Source organism: Mesoplodon mirus (genome assembly GCF_964341445.2).
Source record: "Mesoplodon mirus genome assembly, chromosome: 6".
Lineage (NCBI taxonomy): Eukaryota > Metazoa > Chordata > Mammalia > Artiodactyla > Ziphiidae > Mesoplodon > Mesoplodon mirus.
The window spans coordinates 106,576,688-106,596,987 of record NC_138982.1 but is presented as its reverse complement, the minus strand read 5'-3'; the positions used below and the strand labels follow the sequence as shown (position 1 = coordinate 106,596,987).

At 34.1% G+C, this 20,300-nt stretch overlaps 1 protein-coding gene across 3 annotated transcripts in view; it reads left to right on the top strand.

Moving 5' to 3' along the window:
- ZNF654 (zinc finger protein 654) overlaps nt 1-20,300 on the top strand; it is a 94,255-nt gene that overhangs the window by 64,994 nt on the left and 8,961 nt on the right. For 2 of the 3 annotated variants that reach the window (XM_082625918.1, XM_082625919.1), the window contains exons 4-7: nt 9,075-9,210; nt 11,925-12,127; nt 12,727-12,866; nt 19,236-19,377. In XM_082625918.1, the coding sequence (XP_082482044.1) occupies nt 9,075-9,210; nt 11,925-12,127; nt 12,727-12,866; nt 19,236-19,377 (621 nt within the window). The remainder of the gene's footprint in view (nt 1-9,074; nt 9,211-11,924; nt 12,128-12,726; nt 12,867-19,235; nt 19,378-20,300) is intronic. The other variant, XM_082625920.1, reaches the window with a different exon arrangement.

Genomic DNA, 20,300 nt, shown 5'->3' with positions numbered 1-20,300 from the left:
AACTATTAACATTCCACTAAAACCTTCTCAAAACTGGGACCATGTCCCCTCCTCCCTAGGCTACTTGGAAGAAATTTCCCAAATACTTAATTTGACAAATTCCTCATCTTGGTATTCAAATCCACTTTGTATTGCTGGTTAAAAGGTTTTTAAATATAACCATATCAGCTTAAGAACAAGACATAAGTGAGAAGCAGTTTCAAAATTGTGTTCCCATATTTTCTGCTTGAATAGAAGCTCTCCTGTCTCTGCACAACTCCATCTTGATTGCATATGACTTGCCCCACCTAAGTTTTTCCACCGTTACAAAGCACTAATCTATATTCTGTCTGTGGTTTGATAGTCTCTCCAACTACGACGTAATTAGATTTGGTGGGCAAAGACTAACTTTCATCCCTTTGTTTCCAACACTTAGTAGTCTGAGTCCCCTAAGGGGGACTGGTATGTCTGCCAGTACAAAGGAAGGATAAGTAAGTCCATAGACATTTCTATCTGATGTCTAGCCATTTCTTTCTTTAAAAAAAATTCTATTTAGAGATGTATTATCCTTGCTGGACTCTTAAAAAATAAGGAACAATGAGGTGTATTGTCTGAAGCTGTTTACTTCATGGTCCATTGGTTACCACTGTGTACAGTAAGATGGGGGAGACATCAATAAATGTATTCATGGGATGAAACCATCAAATGTTTACTTTTAGATTATACTTTGACGATGTGTAAGAAAAAAGAGAAACTGAAGGATGTTTAATTGTGAGAAAAGTATAAGGGAAAAGATTTCACTATCTATGAAAGAAACATGTTTGACAAGTGTGCCACATATTTAGCACTGGGAGTAAGAGGGATTTATGTTAAAATTAAAGTTTCAGATTCTGAAATCATTTTGTAAAGATTGTATTCCTTAGATAAATCTTGTGTTGAAATGGGTAAAAGCTTTGATATTTTTCCTCTGGCATTTATCTTGAAATTATTACTCATGGTTAATAATTCTTATATATCACCGCCTCAGAAATGTTTTCACTTTCTCTGTGTTTTTTTTTTTAATAATCTGTTTGAGTAGGAAACACTTTACTTTGGTTCAGCTGTTGAAGTTCTACAGTCACTTTGAAGAGATAAAAGACCCAGAATTATTTCAAGCATAAAATATATAATAAATAAACTTGAGATAGTTAAGCTCAAGGGACCAAGAGCAAGCCTCCAAAAGATAGGACTGTCAGGGCTTCCCTGGTGGCGCAGTGGTCGAGAGTTCGCCTGCCGATGCAGGGGACGTGGGTTCGTGCCCCGGTCCGGGAGGATCCCACATGCCGTGGAGCGGCTGGGCCCGTGAGCCATGGCCGCTGGGCCTGCACGTCCGGAGCCTGTGCTCCACAACGAGAGAGGCCACAGCGGTGAGAGGCCCGCGTACCGCAAAAACAAACAAACAAACAAACAAACGGGCTGTCAACATCAGTAAGTTGCATATCTCAGGAAAGGCCGGTATACCTGGGCATATGGAAGAGCAGTCGTCTCAAAAGAGATGAACATTGATAGTTACTCACACCATAGTATCCAACATAAATGAAGATCTTAATATCCTGAGTATCTTGCAATCTGTGTGTTGTCGGGAGCAGACATATACGTGCCTTTAAAGTCAGTGATAGGACTTAACTTTGAAATGAGTTCTAAAAGCATATCACGATCATTGAGGCACTCATTATTCACTGAAAGCTGATTCTGTAGAGTGTCTTTAATACATAATAATTAGAATTATCAACATATTACTGCTTAAAGTAGTTTATATTTTCCCAGATAAAATATTAGCTCATAGAAAATTTAGCTGTAAAGAACTGTAGAGGATATTAAGTCCAATCTAATTTTTTAATAAATGATGAAACCAAAGACCAGAGAGATTCATTAATTCATTCTTTCAGCAATGTTTACTGACGCTTAAGTAACTTGCTCAGTTTGTAGCATAGCCTGTATTGTGACCTGTTCTCTTGACTGACTCCAGTACTCTTTCTGCTGAGTCATATTTTACATTTAGCTCTCTGTGTAGGAATCTATGCTCAAATAAATCTTGCATATACTTGAATTCTGCTTCAGGGTCTATCTTAGAGGCTAGAACTGTAACAATAGCACTTCTCTGTTGGCCATAATATTTCATTACTTATTTTAAAATATTGATAGTAGGGCAGGGTTGTGCTTTTATTGGCATGGCAACCACCAATTAATTTTGAAATCTGATAATACTCTAAGTTGATAGTTTTACTGTATTTATGATGGCCTTCCACTTCAGAAAAAAAACTGCTTGCTAATTTAAGTAACATTTACATTGTTACCTAAAATTTTAATGTATAAAAATGCAATCAGGTTTATTAAACAGGAGACAATTACTCATATTTAAATATTTGTTTTTTTCAAAAGCCCCAAAAGAGGTATCTTAAATAGTTCACTAAGTACATGATTCTAGTTATTTTAAAACATCAAATATGTGTAATTTATATACATTAATGCATTTTTATAATTTTAAGACTGAGAGTCACTTTAGAAATTATTTAATCCAATAATCCCTTATTTTATAGATCAGAAAATCAAGCTCCAGTGGAGTTGAGGTTTATAGAAGCAGAAAAAGGGCCTAAATCCTGTTCTCAACCCAGCATTCTTTCCAGTATTCCCTAATCTATTATATGAAATGATGTAACCATGGGTTTGCAATAATGTATATGTCAAAAGAATAGGTTTAAAGAAACATTTTTATTTATACTGCCATCTTAAATGCTTCATGGTCCTAACATTTTGAAGCCTTTTCAAGACCACCTTATCTGGGAGAGGGAGGAAGAAGAAACTTTAGTTTGGTTACCTGAGTGACAGCAGATGAAGGCATCAGCTAGAGTGCAAATTATAGAAATGGCAAGGAAGAAGCAGATCAGGAGATGTTGAAGAAAACTGCCATGACATTAGGATCAATAGAAGCAGATGAGTTTTATATTTGATTCCAAACACAAGCATAAAAACAAATAATTCCTAAAACCAGGAATCCCCAGACTTCTGATATTATACCCATCCGGATTTTTTTTTAAGTTTGAGCACATATCCCCAATATATGTATATTTGTTATTTATGTATGTGCACTAATACTATAATACATTATAAAACACAAAAATACATAGTAAAATATTTTAACAGTGTAAGACTTTAATGACATCAGTATGACTGAATGTGCTTTATTTTTGAAAAATTTTCAACAGTTCGTATAGTACTTCAAAGTCTGATTTTCTAAGTTCAGTTTGCTTTGATACTTGGTTTTAATAGTTGTCATAGGCGAAAAAGATTCCTTTGGTAGATCCAAATGGAAAATTTTTTTTTCTAAATGTTGATACTCAGTTTTAAATGCCTTCCACCAAATTTATAATTTTTTTAATAAAAAATTTGCAATTTTGCAACTTTTTGCAAATTTGCAATTTGACTACTAAATTTCTGTTGTTTATGAAATCAATCATTGTTTTCTTGAATAGCAACCATTTTTTAAACAAAATAACTCATTAAAATGCTCCAAATGAAGAATTTTTTTTTTTAGAATTTTAGAATTTATTTTTTTATACAGCAGGTTCTTATTGAAGGATTGTTTTAAACAGAAAATTCTAGTTTAAGTTTTTTAATGGCATAGATACAAGCATTATAGGTGATACCGATTTTGGGCAACAACAATCATGTAATGATGTAAATACGTCCAAACATCCATTTTAAATGATTTTCTCCTTAAGAACTTTCTTTTACAAAGCGTAACTTTTTCACTGTATACTATTCTCTTTACATGAGCAAACTCGGAATGTTTATGTTTTCAAAAACATCAGGTAAATACTTCTTAGGAACTTATCACAGAAATGAACAGCAAATTTGTGAGAATTGTCTTTTTGTAAAAGAAAACTGCATTAACATCTTTGAATTTTACCACTTTTAAAGTGCTTTGCCATAAGATAACCGATGAAAATATAATAATAAAAGATATCATGATCATTCTCATTTCAAAGTATTGTAAAGATTTTACTGTATTTTAAGGCTTTGTTTTTCTAAATTAACCACATTGAATACCTTTTGTATTTTTGCTTTGATTTGCTGCAGTAGCTTGCTTATGAATGAATTTGACATGTATTTTATACTTTTCTTCTGGAATCTGCATTTCATTCAAAATAAGACAGATATTTCATAGTGCTTCTACTTACACAGATTTCTATAAATTCCTATTTTGATTAAAAAATTATTTATTATTGCAAATATGTCTTCTCTGATATACCTTTCCCTTTCTGACTGTTTGAAGAAGCTTTTAACTACCTAGGAAGTAAGATGGCAACACCTAATTAGTAATGCAAGGCCTTCCTCCTATATTATGAGTACCAGAAGAGTGGAGTGGTACAGATTTTCGGTACTGCAGGAGAAAGAATTATTATGGATTGAGGTGGCTAGTGGAGGCTTCTCTGTGGAAAAATAGTTAAGAAAGGATTTAGATAGGTTTACCAAAAGTTGTAGGAGAAAGAGAATGATACAAGAAAAGGCATAGGCAAGAAAGAACAAGATAAGTTTGGGAGACATGGAAGAGACCAGGCTGGAGAAAAGGAGTCATGATGTACAATAATAGGTGAGTGAGTAGGTAGGTAAATCCAGAGGTCCTTAAATATGAAGTTGGGGCATTAAGAACTTTTATCCTATGATAAGCGAAAGGGTTCAGATCAAGTTTGTGTAATGGCCAGAACACTGACCTGCAGCTTCACAGACATGTTGTGGTGGCCAACTAACTCTAAAGTGGCAGCAGGTGTGGGGAAGAAACATCTTCTGGAACTAAACGGATTCTGAAAGAAGAGTGAGGTAGTTATGTTTTCTCTCTGCCTTTGGCAAAAACACAAGATTGAATATAAGTTTCTGAGGAAATTATATTTAGCACAGTGCAGTGGGTAAATAAAGGATGAGGTTAATATACAGGTCCAAATTAATTAAGTAAACATTCTAAAAAAACACAATATGAGTATACTCTAGAAAAGTTGTAAATTCTATAGTGATTTAAGTGTTTCCTTTTTTACTTGGGAGGCTTTTAAATTGAATATCATCCAAAAAAGCCACGATACTATTTAAGGAAAAATAAGCCAGAAGATACTTAGAAACTTTTCTTTCATCCTGTGTCTTTTTAAATAGACAAAAGTGAAATCTTTCTTTCATCTCTATTTCCTATCCAGAGTTATTTCTCCATAGAAGTGGTCTCCAAAATATGGTGTACTTGACTCAAGGAGGGCATGCACACAAAAAACAAAACTTTCATTTATAATTTTTATATTAGAAAAATGAATTTAAGCTAATTTACTAATCTTTAATAGAAGGATTGGTAGGAGTACAGGTATATAATTTACAGTATAAACATTTATGAAAGTGCACTCCAAATGTAGGAGGGATTGGGTTTGCCAAAAAGTTCATTCAGTTTTTTCTGTAAGATGGCTCTAGTAGCTAGTAGTGCTTAATTGTCTTTAACTTCATTTGAAACAATTTTGTTAGATTGTATTGTGACAGCTGTCATATCATCGTGTGTTAAAAAAAAAACTTATCAAAATTGGTGGATTTCTGTATAGCCATTTTAATATTGAAGATGGAAGAAAAAAGCAACATTTTTGGCATATCATGCTTTATTATTTCAAGAAAGGTAAAAATGCAACTGAAACGTGAAAAAAATTTTTTTCAGTGTATGGAGAAGGTGCTGTGACTGATCAAATGTGTCAAAAGTGGTTTGTGAAGTTTTGTGCTGGCAATTTCTCACTGGATGATGCTCCGTGGTCAGGTAGGCCAGTGGAAGTTGATAGCGATCAAATTGAGACATTAATTGAGAACAATCAACGTTATACCACGCGGGAGATAGCCGGCATACTCAAAATATCCAAATCAAGTGTTGAAGATCATTTGCACCAGCTTGGTTATGTTCATCGCTTTGATGTTTGGGTTCCACATAAGTTAAGCAAAAATACCCTTCTTGACTGTATTTCAACATGCAATTCTCTACTTAAACATAATGAAAACGTTCTGTTTTTAAAACAAATTGTGACGGGCGATGAAAAGTGGATACTATACAATAATGTGGAATGGAAGAGATTGTGGGGCAAGCGAAATGAACCAGCACCAACCAAACCAAAGGCCGGTCTTCATCCAAAGAAGGTGATGTGTATATGGTGGGATTGGAAGGGTGTCCTCTATTATGAGCTCCTTCTGGAAAACCAAACGATTAATTCCAACAAGTACTGCTACCAGTTAGACCAACTGAAAGCAGCACTCGACAGAAAGCATCCAGAAAGTCAACAGAAACACATAATCTTCCATCAGGTTAATGCAAGACTGCATGTTTCTTTGATGACCAGGCAAAAACTGTTACAGTGGCTGGGAAGTTCTGATTCATCCGCCGTATTCACCAGGCATTGCACCTTCGGATTTCCATTTATTTCGGTCTTTACAAAATTCTCTTAATGGAAAAAATTTCAATTCCCTGGAAGACTATAAAAGGCACCTGGAACAGTTCTTTGCTTAAAAAGATAAAAAGTTTTGGCAAGATGGAATTATGAAGTTGCCTGAAAAATGGCAGAAGGTAGTGGAACAAAATGGTAAATAAAGTTCTTGGTGAAAAATGCAACAATTGTCTTACTTTTACTTTAAAACCGAAGGAACTTTTTGGCCAACCCAATACAATCAAAAAGTATGCCAGAGTTGACTGTGGGGTAGGGATTGTTAAATATACAGATTATCAGGGTTTTCTCCTAGAAACCTTGATTCAGTAGGTTTGAATTGGGGTCTGGGAATCATTTTTTAACAGGACCTCCAAGTGTTTCTTATTTTCAGCCAAGTTTAAGAAATTAGCAATAGACCTGTTTCACCATATCTTGACTTTAGGCCCAAGTCCAGTTCTAGGTCTCACAGCACTAATGGCTGTATGATTGGTGCCTCACCTGTCCTAACACAGCTAGAAAGAAAGACTGTCCAAGTACTCAGCAGCAGAGCTAAAGCCTAATCAGGGATTCATGGGCTGGCATCCAGCTCACCTTATTTCTTGTGCTTTGACTGGACCAAAAGCCAGCTTACAGTAGTTTAATTTGTATGGGCAGCAATATGTATGTCTAGAGTAATTTAGGAGTTTGTTTACCTTGAGGTTTGAAATCGATGATTGTTTTTAACCATGAAGTCATTGCCACAGATCATTACTATGTTCCATGTGTTAAAACAATCATGGCTGATCAATAACTTTATACCATATTTTTATGAGTGCTATAATATGCTGACACATGGAAATGTAGAAATTAATTTTATGCTAAGGCAGTTGGGTATCCTAAAATAAAATATTTATTCAGAATCTTAAAAAATAGAAAAAAAATAGCTAACATTTATTAAGTACTTATGCATTGTCCTAAGCACTTTTCAATACTGTGTATTATTTAATCCTCACAACAATCCTATGAAGTAGGTGTTTTTAGTATCCGTTTTGTAGAGGAGTTAACTGAAGGAGCAGAGAGGTTAAGTAACTTGCCCATTTGGTTATAGGGTTTTTGTTTGCTTGCTTGCTCATTTTAATTTGGGAATTCCCTAAGTAGCTTTTAGAAGATACTTACTTTCATGTTTTGACTTAATGATCCTTTGGCTTCTTTGAATGATTCTTCATCTTGAAACTTGATTCCTTCTACTGCCTTGTTCTCTTATAAAACAAAACCTCTTTCATGTATTTTAACAATGAATGAAAAGTGGCATATAGATATCACTTTGGAATGTTGAAACGATGAAAGAGCATGACAATTTAATAAAAGCAAAGTGTTCACTGCCACTTTGAATATGTAGCCTAATGATTCATCTGATAAATAAAATTTGTAAATATATGTGGTTTTATCCTGAAGTTTCACTTTATAACTGTTACTAAGTTTTTCATGTCTGAAGGATTTTTTAGCACAGAAAGAAATTCTGACAGTCGCTTGTATTTTAATTGATGTGCAGTTTATTCCAGTTTTTAGCATTGCCAGTTTCAATATCAAGTTTTTTCTTAAGGCCTTAAGCTCAATTTATGCATTAAAAAATAAATCTATCCATACCTTCACTAGGCCTTCAGTTAATCTTTTTAAATTATCAAATTAAATTCCATGAAACATTTTAAAAGATACCTAACAAAGTATATAATGAATCAAAGCATCATAATCAAATGATTAAATCTTGTAAATCTAAGTCTAATAAATTTATAAATTCAGTAAACCAAGTTTTCCTAAATATTAAACATTGTTTACAAACTTGTTACATATTTCATATTTTAATCACAAGTCTAAGATAACAGATTCTCTAAAAACATTTCAAATATCTTTTTTAAAAAATCCCCCAAAAGGCATAGACAAATTATCAGTTAATGCCCAACTTATCAATAGTATCTTTATCTTAAACCTAATGTAAAGTCTTCATAGTATAGCCTGGATTCATTCCTTCAGCCTGTCATTTCTCATCCCAAGACTATAAATCTACTTACACAACAAAGTGGAATAGAATTTCCATCTTCCAGCTTTCTGCTACACCTAAGACTCTACATTTGGGATCAGGGACAGAGACCTGTACCTACCTGCCAACCAGAATCTGAATTGGACAGGGACCTCTCTATTACCTTCTTATTGTTAGGCCTGCCATTGTTAACAGAAACTTTATGAACCCTCACATAACTGAACATAAACGTTTTACATTTTTGCAACCTGGTTCTTTTCCTAGGAATGATGCATCCTGTAAGTTTTTCCATTAGGTTTTTGCAGCCTGGTTCTTTTCCTAGAAATGATGCATCCCATATGTTTTTCCCTTAGGTTACACTTCATCCCTGTTATAATGGGATTTTCTAAGTCCAATTATGTACAAACTGTGTAACCTTTGGCATTAAAGCCTATTTGTGTACTAATGGGGTTTTGACACCCTAATTAGGTTACTAAAGAAACCCTTTCTCTTCTGTAGTTTAACAGCTGCCTCACTGACCATCAGTCATTTTATTGACAATGATGATCAAGTTTAGTTTTTAACCCCTTTAAATTCACAAAGCCAAAATGATTTTTCTCTCCTAGGAATGCCAGAATCACCTCCGCAGATATGGAAATGTGAATCTGGAACTGGTGACTCGAATCATTAGAGATGGTGGCCCATGGGAAGATCCAGTGTTGCAAGCTGTTCTAAAAGCCCAGCCAGCATCTCAGGAGATAGGTACTTCAGGAGACTCAAACTCTAAACCAACATTTGTGAGAAGCAAATACAATTTCATTTTCTAACTAGAGCAGTAATAGTGATTTTTCTTTATTTTATAATACTGAATAAGAGTGATGTATTTTCACATGAAGTGTGTTTAATTTGTTATATTAACCCAGCCCAAGAGTGATTTAACATAAGATTAGGTACAATTATTTCTAGTAATTTCCTGTTAAAATGGGAATTCAGAGTGTTAACATATTTAGTATCCCCATGCTTTTTACAGAGTTTGTTTTCACTTCAGTTATGTTTTTTAAAATCTATTTAAGTAGGAACACCCTTTAAAACAAAACAAACAAAAAAACACCCTGCTTAAGCACATGGAATCTCCCTTATACAGGAAACTCTGTGAAGGATGGAATTCCTTCAGCTTTTGTTTTGATACACACTACCATACATCCTACACCTAGCCAGTGCTCAGTATAAATATTTGTTTACTGAATGAATGACCACATGATGAATGCATAAGTGAATGAGTGACTAATTAAATGAGTAAGTAAATTTCGATTCCAAATACTCCAGAGCAGTATTTCCCAAACTTCATTCATTAATAGAAGTTAAGTTTTGTCTCATCCCCTTACCACCTGCATACCTTTTGGACATCACTTCCTCTCCAACCTAGATACACAGTGGTTCCTGTGAGCCAAAATCTGCTTTTGAAGGCAGGAAGCTCTGTCAACTATTTCTAGTTAATTCTTTTTAAAAAAACATTTGCCATATTATTCCTGAGCCCCAGAACATTTGGGTCACCAAAACTTAGAATGTAAGCTGAGCAGTAGTAAATAAGCACAGAAGTGTGGACACATTTGAGAGCATGGAGAGAGCCTACGGAGTGCAATTATACCATGGCCAAAGGGAAAGACAAGACCTGCCAGCTGGAACCATTCAGATATTGGTCTGGTGAGAAGACATTTCACACCACCAGTTGCCTGAGCAGGTTAGGATCTTTCCATTTGTCCCAGGTAAAGGAGTGGGGTGGGTTGTGAGTAGAACTGAATGGAGAAGGGGCTATGATTCTAGGGCTTAAGAGCAAGCTGACCCCAGATACAAGTGTAGAGGACTAGAAGAGATGTTAGAGAAGATGAAAAAAGAGATAAGACCAGGAGAAGCAGTGGTGGAATGAGATGGGAGGTAGGACAAGACTAGAAGGAAAGAGCTAAGGTATATGTGACAATGGTGTGGTATAAATATAAAGGATACAAAGGAGAGTAGCACCTGATGTGAGGGTCTTGGAAAGGAATAAAAACAAAAGAAAAAAACTGAAGAGGGAGGCAGTAGTTAGATCAGAGGAGGAAGAGTCGACTTATTGAGGAAAAGTATGAACCGTCAAATATAGGGAAGGCAAGGGTGACAACCTTGAAGGAATCTCTGAGGAAACTGGAGAATGTGGCCAGAGGGGACAGGAGCTAGGCAAAGACAGAATCATAGGGAATGAGAACAGGGGAGGAGAGTTTGGGGTTTTAGGGTAGCTTTTAGGCTCCTTTCAGTAGGAGCTAGAACAAATCTGTTGCTTGTTGGTGTGAGGGCTGATGGCCTCAATATATACAGTTTATAATATGTATATAGTCCTTTCATACATATTCCTTTTATACTTAACACTAGCATACCTCACTTTGGGAAAAGCTGCTCTAGAACCTCATTAATGTAGATGACTGTACTCTAGTTGGTGATCATCAGGGTAAAGATCAGTCTGAAGTTTATCTTTGCATCAACTATACAAAATCATTGTCTGCTTATCGTATAGTGTAAACAGAAGTGCAAGGCAAATGTTGAAGCCCCAATAAAACATTATTCATAGGCATTTCAGAAGCTACTGATTAAACATATATAACTAATTAAAAGATGTTTGAATTTGAAATCATGAAATATGGGTTCCAGTTCCTGCTCTGTCACTTATTTAATTAATTCTTTGTCCTTGGGCAAGTCATTTGACCTCTCTGAGACTCAGTTTTGTGATCTGTAAAACAAGTATTAATATTATACCTGTCATGAGGTTGTTGTTAGGTCTAAATGAACTTATATAGATAAAGGTTTTTATATATTTTAAAATTGTGTAAAAGCAAGTATTAATTAGTAATTATCCTTAGTGACACATGGGCATATATTAATAAGCAGTCCTGTTTGGCACTACTTGTAACTTAATTTTTTTGTTTGAAAGTAATAAAATATATTTCTTTTATGATTGAACTTTTTCATTAATTCAGATTACATTTCTCTATAATTAACCTGAATTAATATGGTTTAATAACAAATTACAATTTAGCCCTTTAATCTTATAGGAATGAAAATACTGGTCAGTAAGAAGATAAAGTACGTAATCTTAGACTAGAAAGAAATTCCAGATCCCATGTCATTTGAAACATATTTTAACATTAGTGAACACAAAAAAAGAATATTTCATGTTTTTTTTGTTTTTTAATTTTGCTTACTTTTTAGACTGAGAAAGAATCAGCAAATATTTCTTGGGCACAGTTTTGGTGTCTCTTACTTCCATTTTTCCAATCATTTAACTGAACATTCTTTTCACAAGTAAACTCCTAATAAGAAAAATACTGTTTAATTAAATAGTTGATTTAATTAGATACCACATGTTAGCGCTAAGGTGTCAAAGAACAAAGTTTGAGACAGTCTTTTCATGAGAGTAATAAGAGTCTGTTTTCTTTTTAATATAGTGAACAAATATTTAAGTTCTGAAAATCCACTATTCTTCGAACTACGTGCCAGATATCTAATTGCTTGTGAACGCATACCTGAAGCAATGGCTCTTATTAAATGTTGTATAAATCACCCAGAAATCAGTAAAGACTTGTACTTCCATCAAGCACTCTTCACATGTCTGTTTATGTCACCTGTAGAAGATCACCTATTCCGGGAGGTATTGTTTGAGATTATGTTTGCCTATTACCATTTTAACCTTACCAAAAAAAAAAAAAGTAGCCCATTCTTGTTAAATTCCTTTTACAGTAATATCAAAGGTTTTAAGATTACATTATCTAGATGTTCCCTTTGGCACCATTCTTTAAGCTCATATTGAATTAGAGTCTGATATTAACAAATGATGAAATTAAAATTTTTGTTGATAAGCGTTATTCATGTTACGTGAGCTTCTGGTGTGACAGAGGTTAAATAAAAACCGAGAAGCTTTATGATTTTGCATTTTAAATAAAATCGTAAGAAATTAAATGCATATGTTTGTTATTTTGGTTTTTTTTAAGATGAAAGAACCTTTTTCGAATATGGACCCTACATGCCTACAAGCTGTGGACATTGAGATTAAAAGTAGTCATTGTAAACTGTAGATTCTATATAGTGAAACTATGAAAACATGAAAATATCTCTGTACAATTCATCATTGTCTTTGTAGAAGAAAACTAGAAATCTAATTTCTTCTGAATGCTTAATTTAAACATTTATTACACCTATCTTTCTAGATATTTTTAATGATACAAACTGGTTTCTCTTTTTCTCCTATAGCATTTACTGAAAACTGATTGTAAGAGTGGAATTGATATCATCTGTAACACTGAAAAAGAAGGCAAGACTATGTTAGCCTTGCAACTCTGTGAATCCTTTCTTATTCCACAGCTCCAGAATGGGGAAATGTACTGTATCTGGTAAGTGTTCCTAATATAGAAATTGAAATGGTGAGATGGGGTACAGAAGGAGAATTGGTTAGCAGAATTTGTAGTTTATATATTTTTTTTAAGTTATATGAAAATGTTAAGCCACTTTTCCCCCCACATTTATTGTGCAAAAAACAATAGGTTGTAAGACCTATCGTAAGGATTAAAAAAGAAAATGATCATGTACCAGTAATTAATAGTGTTGATATTTAAGGAATGTGTTACAATAAAATAGTTATGTTTTAAAGTAAATTTAGAGTGTTATTTTTAAATTTTTTTAAGAGTTCATTTTTTGGAGCAGTTTTAAGTTTTACAACAAAATTGAGAGGGAGGTACAGGCATGCCCCCACAAAGGCATTTCCTCCCCCATTATCAAGATCACTCACCAAATGGTACATTTTTTACTAAGAATGAACCTACACTGACACATCTTAATTACCCAGAGTCCACAGTTTACCTTTAGGGTTCACTCTTAGTGTTAATTTTCTATGGTTTTGGACAAATATATAATGACATATATCCATCACTATAATATCATACAGAGTATGCCCTAAAAATCCTCTGTGCTCTGCCTATTCATCTCTCCCTCCCACCCCTGCCACCACCTCTGGAAACAACTGATTTTTTTTTTTTACTATCTCCATTGTTCTGCCTTTTCCAAAATATCATATAGTTGGAATCATACAGTAGGTAGCCTTTTCAGATTGGCCTTTTTCACTTAGTAATATGCATTTAAGGTTCCTCTGCGTCTTTTCATAGCTTGATAGCTCATTTCTTTTTAGTGCTGAATAATATTCCATTGCCTGGATGTACCACAGTTTATTTATCCATCATCTACTAAAGGACATCTTGGTTGCCTCCAAGATTTGGCAGTTATGAATAAAGCTGCTATAAACATCTGTGTGCAGGTTTATGTGTGGACATAAATTTTCACCTCCTTTGGGTAAATACCAAGGAGCACGATTGCTGGAACGTATGGTAAGAGTATGTTTAGTTTTGTAAGAAACTGCCAAACTGTCTTCCAGAGTGGCTGTACCATTTTTCATTTCCACCAGCAGTGTTTGAGATTTCCTGTTGCTCCACATCCTCACCAGCATTTGTTATTCGTGTCCCAGATTTTGGCCATTCTAATAGGTGTGTAGTGGTATCTTGTTGTTTTAATTTGCATTTCCCTGATGACATATGATGTGGAGCATCTTTTCATATGCTTATTTGCTATCTGTATATCTTCTTTGGTGAGGTGTCTGTTAAGGTCTTTGGCCCATTTTTTAATTGGGTTGTTTGTTATTTTTGAGTTATAAGAGTTCTTTGTATATTATGGATAACAGTCCTTTATTGGATGAGTCTTTTACAAATATTTTCTCCCAGTCTGCGGCTTGTCTTTTAATTCTCTTGATATTGTCTTTCACAGAGAAGTTTTCAATCTTAATGAAGTCCAGCTTATCAATTATTTCTTTCATGGATCATGTCTTTGGTGTTATATCTAAAAAGGCATCAACATACGCAAGGTCATCTAGGTATTCTCCTATGTTATCTTCTAGGAGTTTTGTAGTTTCTGTGTTTTCTGTTTAGACCATGATCCATTTTTAGTTAATTTTTGTGAAGGGTATAAGGTCTGTGTCTAGACTCTTTTTTTTTTTTACTGTGGATGTCTAGTTGTTCTAGCACCATTTCTTGAAAAGACTATCTTTGCTTCATTGTATTGCCTTTGCTCCTTTGTCAAAGAACAGTTGACTATATTTATGTGGGTCTATTTCTAGCTCTCTGTTCTCTTCCATTGATCTATATGTCTCTTCTTTCACCAGTACAACTCTGTCTTCATTATGTTAGTTTATATTAAGTCCTGAAGTCGGGTAGTATCATTCCTCCAAATTTGTTCTTCTTCAGTATTGTATTAGCTATTCTGGGTCTTTGTCTCTCCACATAAACAGTTTGTCCATATCCATAAAATAACCTGCTGGGATTTAGATTGGGATTGAATCTGTAGATTAAGTTGAGAAAAACTAATAACTTGACAATATTGAGCCTTCCTGTCCATGAACATGGAACATATCTCCATTTATTTAGTCCTTTGATTTCATTCATCAGAGTTTTGTAGTTTTCCTCATGTAGATCTTATACATATTTTGCTAGAATTTTTCCTCATGTAGATCTTATGCATATTTTGCTAGACTTATACCTAAGTAACTCATTTTGGGGACACTAATATAAATGGTATTATGTAACTATTAGTTTTTCTAAGCATTTTTAAAACCACGTAAAAATTATTAGCAGAAAAAAATTGTTAGCAGAATATTATGAAGCATCAAATTTATCTAGCAATCATGTAATTTAGAATGTGGTTTGAGAGTATTTTTAGTACCAGCCCTTAAGTGCTATTAGATGAAATCATGAATAATAATTAGAAAAGATTCTAATAACTTCTGCCTCCCCTACCCCAGTACACACACACACACACAAAAGAAAAAAACCCTACCACTTTGACATGTCATTAATTCTTAAGAGAAAACTAGGTTTCATGTGCCTAACATCATAATATGAAATGATATGGGCTATAAACATTTTTTAATAAATGCTTTCAAATTTTAAGTTCTTACATACTTAAAACAATAGCTTGAAGGGGGTTTAAAGATAAACTTATTTAATATATTATAGATTTTATAGGTTAAAATCTTCAGATTCAGAGATAGAGTCAAATAGCTAATTAATAGAACTGGGTCTAGAAACTAGTGGATTTATCTTCTATGGGACTGGACTCTTAGAATATACAAATTTTTATTCAGAAGTTTACCGTGTAAATTGAAATTACAAATAGAGGAGAGGATCAGGAGACGATGGTAAGACATACACTTCTAAATAGTTTTCAAAGTATTATCATTTCTTAATATGTAGTTACTTTGAAACAGGATATAGTCATTACTATTATAGTATATCTTTTCCTATGGTGATAGGAATGTTCTCTACCCTTGGCTATATTAAACTATTTAAACAGAATATCCATTGTTTTCATTTTAACACACTCCGAAGTAAACTGGAATCAAGTATAAACAAACCAAAAAGGACCAGGAAAACATTTTATTTTCTTCTTCTCTTGGCTGACCAATTTCTACTCTTTAGGGAAGAACTTTAAAAATAGAACAGTGCCTATCTTTCCTGCTCCTGGCCACAGTCACCTTCTAAGAATAGAAGCTGGGTGTGTGACTCCCAGCTGCCTAACCGAAAAGGAATCTTTAGCCTGCTTCTTTGTCCTTCCTTCTGAGTAGGCTGAGTTCTGATCGCCTGCCCTCTTATTTCTTCTACCTCTCTCCTTTATATTTCTGAGTGCTGGGGTCCAAAAAAGTTGATTTTCACTGTAACTTCAAGAGCAGGATTCTTTCCAGCTTATAAGGTCCATGTTGTCTGTTTCATCTTGGTCTTCAGCTTACTCTTCATCTCCCCTCTCTGAGGACAAAACCTGATCACAGTCCAGTTTTGCTCTGTCTCAAGCCAATGAAGCAAGCTACTAATCCAGTTCTCTCACCATCGATAATAATAAGAATATTATAATAATAGCAGCTGCTTATATTTGCTGAGTGCTTCCATTTGTCTATGCTTTATATATGCATTATCTCATTTACTCCAGCAGTCTTATGGGGTAGATAATATTATGCCCAAGCCATTCAACTAGTAAATAATGATTCAAACCCAGGCAGCCTCTGCTATTAAACATTACTTACTATAAAATGGGTATAGTATGAAAAAAAAATCTACGTGGTAAGGGTGGCTATAGACCTTGTTATAGTCTCTCTGAAACTAGATAACTTGGTGGTTATATTAGCAGTTAGCTACCTGGGAAATGTGTTTGTACAACAAATCAGTGCTGTGTTGTTTCTTTTTTAAGGACCCTTTTTTGGAAAGGAAAACATAAGCTTCATTAAACTTTCCCTTTGGTCTTCACAAAGAAGACTATCTGAGCAATTTATTAAACATGAGTATATACCAGACATTTCACCTAGGTGTTTTCACTTATCTCTCTTAATTCTTTTTATGTATAAGAAAACTGGATAAAAGAGATAAAAGCCACACAGCTAGTAACAAAATGGAGTTGGAATTTATACTAGTCAGTTTCCAAGTGATAAAATCCTATGTCTGACTAGTTCAGGGAGAAGGTAGTATTTATTGAATGTATACTGGGGTATGACATGAGCCACAAAAAGGGCGGGGTTATAGGTGGTCCTCAAAGATAATTGCTAACAGGGACGTTGAGATTGCTGGGGTTTTTAAAAAGTATCTCGGTTCTGCCATTTGGCTTCAGTCTTTCCTGTTGCAGACCAGAAGAATGCCAACAGTCCCCAGGCTTCATAGTTTAGAGTTGAGAACATTCCAGGGATTCTGACTGACTTAACTGGGGTCAGTTTCCCATCCCTGAATTAATATTTTAAGGAGTGAGGAGGGTCACTTAGGAGGCATGGCCGCTGAGGTTCCAACCCTGTGTATTCGGGCTGTTCTTAGAAAATGGTGGTTCACTGTGAACTGGGGAGTACCATCTCAGTTGGTATGTAATGCCCTATTGAAATGTAGGTCTCTTATTCCCAATCTCCTGTTCTTTTTCACTACCTCCACTATATAATGTGTCATTGAGAAGATTTACAATGTATTAATAGTTGGGGAAACAGGACTTATAAACAAGGAAGTATATGAAAGGCATTAAATCAATAAGAGAGATAAGATCTGTTCTGAAGTAGTTATCACTTTAGTTTGGGGTATTCATGAAAGTTTTCATGAAGAAGAGGCACTTGATATGGACTCTGAAAGATAAGCTTATCTTAGAAATAAATATTTTCCAAGTAGAGCAATCAGCACAACAAAAAATGAGAATAAATGAAGCACATTAACTGACACTGAGGAAACCAACCTAGAAGAATGCCCAGGATTCAAATCCTGATCCTTCTGACACCAAAGCCCATGTTTCTGTTGCTTTTAACACCACAAGGCATATTGAACAAGTACTAAATGCAATAATCTGGGAGGCTGGAAGCAGATCAGTTTAGCAACCCCTATAGAAGTACATATGGAAAATTAAAGGACCTAACGTGGTAGCACTGAGAAAGAATGATAAAACTGTGGGCAAAAATATAATAAAAATATAATGACTATGAAAAACAAGCAGGTTAGAACCAGACAGGTTAGAGGAATGTTTAGTGTCATTGATCTAGGAAAAGATAATCAATTTTGCAGGAATTTGATTTGTTCTAAATGGATTAAAGTGATAGAAACCAATCTAAGTTGAAATATCCAGTTATGGAAACCGGGAAAGAAGTCAGAGCTAGAGATTTGGGAACATGGTGTGAAACCTGGTGAGCTTTCCAAAGGAATATGTGTGCCAAAAAAAAGTAAGTGGTGGACGAAAGCTTAGGAACACCCACACAGCTAGTGTGAAATGGAAGAGGAATTTTGGTTTTACTTTCTGTGTGCTTGCCATCATTTTTTGTTTTGTGTTCTGTGTTGTCTCTCTAAATAGAGTATGCATACCTTCATGATAGTAGTCAAGCTGTCCTTAGATTTAATAGCTGTATGTGCTGGGTTCAAAGTACATTCTCAGTATATCACTTTTTTTTTAAACATTTTCATAAATTATTTTAATACGTTTTAGATTATGATGTTTTATGTAACTTTTATGACACTTTCCAAGGAATTCTAATTTGCTAAAATGTGATATCCAAATGTAACAATTATATCTTATGATTTCCTTTGCCTCAAAACCCACTGCTCCTACCTTGTTCATCTAATAACCTTGGCCATATTTTAGAAAAGACTCTACCTGTGAAATAGTTTAAATGGTCCATAGCTTGTCTGTTTAAAATACTACATCTTAATGGAAGAGTAGATGATATAAAACATAAATTTTCAGAATCAGTACTATAATATACTTACACTTTTAATCTGTAGTACTTTTGGTATTTTAATAGAATGAAAAGTATGAACCATTTCTTCTTTGCAGAAATTCTACAACATTGATTTCTAAATTTGCAAGTGGGTATTAATTAAAGGTCAAAGTTAAATTTTTTAAGCAGTATCATTAATATTGGTATACTGAGATTAGAATTTGTTTTGATCAAGTACTAGAGATGCCTTAGGTTTGTTGGCATATAATTAGAATGCATTCCATACAGCAAATTGCAATTTCTAATCTCACCTTTTCTCCTAGCTTCTATTAGTCCCAAATAGGTAGCGGAAGTAGCTTGGCAGTTAACTTAATATCCATGTACACCCACTTTGTATACATCCCAGCCAGGGCACTACAGAATCAGGGAATGACAGCTAATGTCTGTATTTGAATAAACTGTATTTTTGATATTTCTCTTCTTTTCTTATTTACAGGGAGTTGATTTTCATATGGAGTAAACTTCAGCTAAAGTCTAATCCTTCAAAACAAGTTTTTGTAGATCAATGCTACCAGCTTTTAAGAACAGCAACTAATGTGAGAGTCATATTTCCTTTCATGAAAATCATTAAAGATGAGGTAAATAGTATATATTTATCCCTTCATTTTAAATTAAATTTAAATGACAGTTCACTGAAACTTGAATCTCTTGTGGTAAAATTTATTTGATCATGTAATTGAAGAAAAGGAGGATTTTAAGGCCACATTCCCCATATATTATATCCTCCCCTCCCCCCCCACCTCAAACTCCCAACATGGTACAAAGAGTATGCATAAATGAAAATAACTGAAAAAAGAGAAAAAAAAATTAGTGTTACATAAAGTTTAGTATGGGAACTGCTTCCATAAGAAGCTATTATCTCTTTTCTTATAATTAAATAAGCCTGGCACTTTTAACATTATTCTGAATCCTGTATGTAGAATCTTAACTAATTTGCAAATGAACTTTCTGTAACTATAGCTAATACCTGTTCACTATCATAGAGAAATACAGTTAATAGTTTTACGTTTGGTGTTTAGGTAAAAAGGAATAATGAATTCTGAGACATTTTTGAAACCTAAGGACAAATTTTTAAAGTGTTTATTTAAAATAATAGTAAAAACCCATTACCTGTTTTTAAAAATAGTTCTGAAGCAAGTTTTTCATGGGCCACTGGCAAGTGAGTACAATTCTACATATGATTCTTACATAGACATGAAAGTAGATCCTACAGATCCTTTTACTTTTTCTCCTCAAGTATTAACAGAACTTTGAATACAAAGATAGGAAAGATAAAGCTACCTTACATTTTAGGTAGCTCCATTTAACTGAGTCTTTATGTGGGTTACTTTTAAATACATAAGGAGGCATCCATTAAATAATATATTTTAATTTTTTTACATATTTATGCATTTATTACATACATTATAGCATCACTCATTAGATGTACGACCATGTAGTGATCATATTCCCGTGATAAAAAGCATTATATCAGAGGGTTTTGATTTGTTTTATTTTCTAT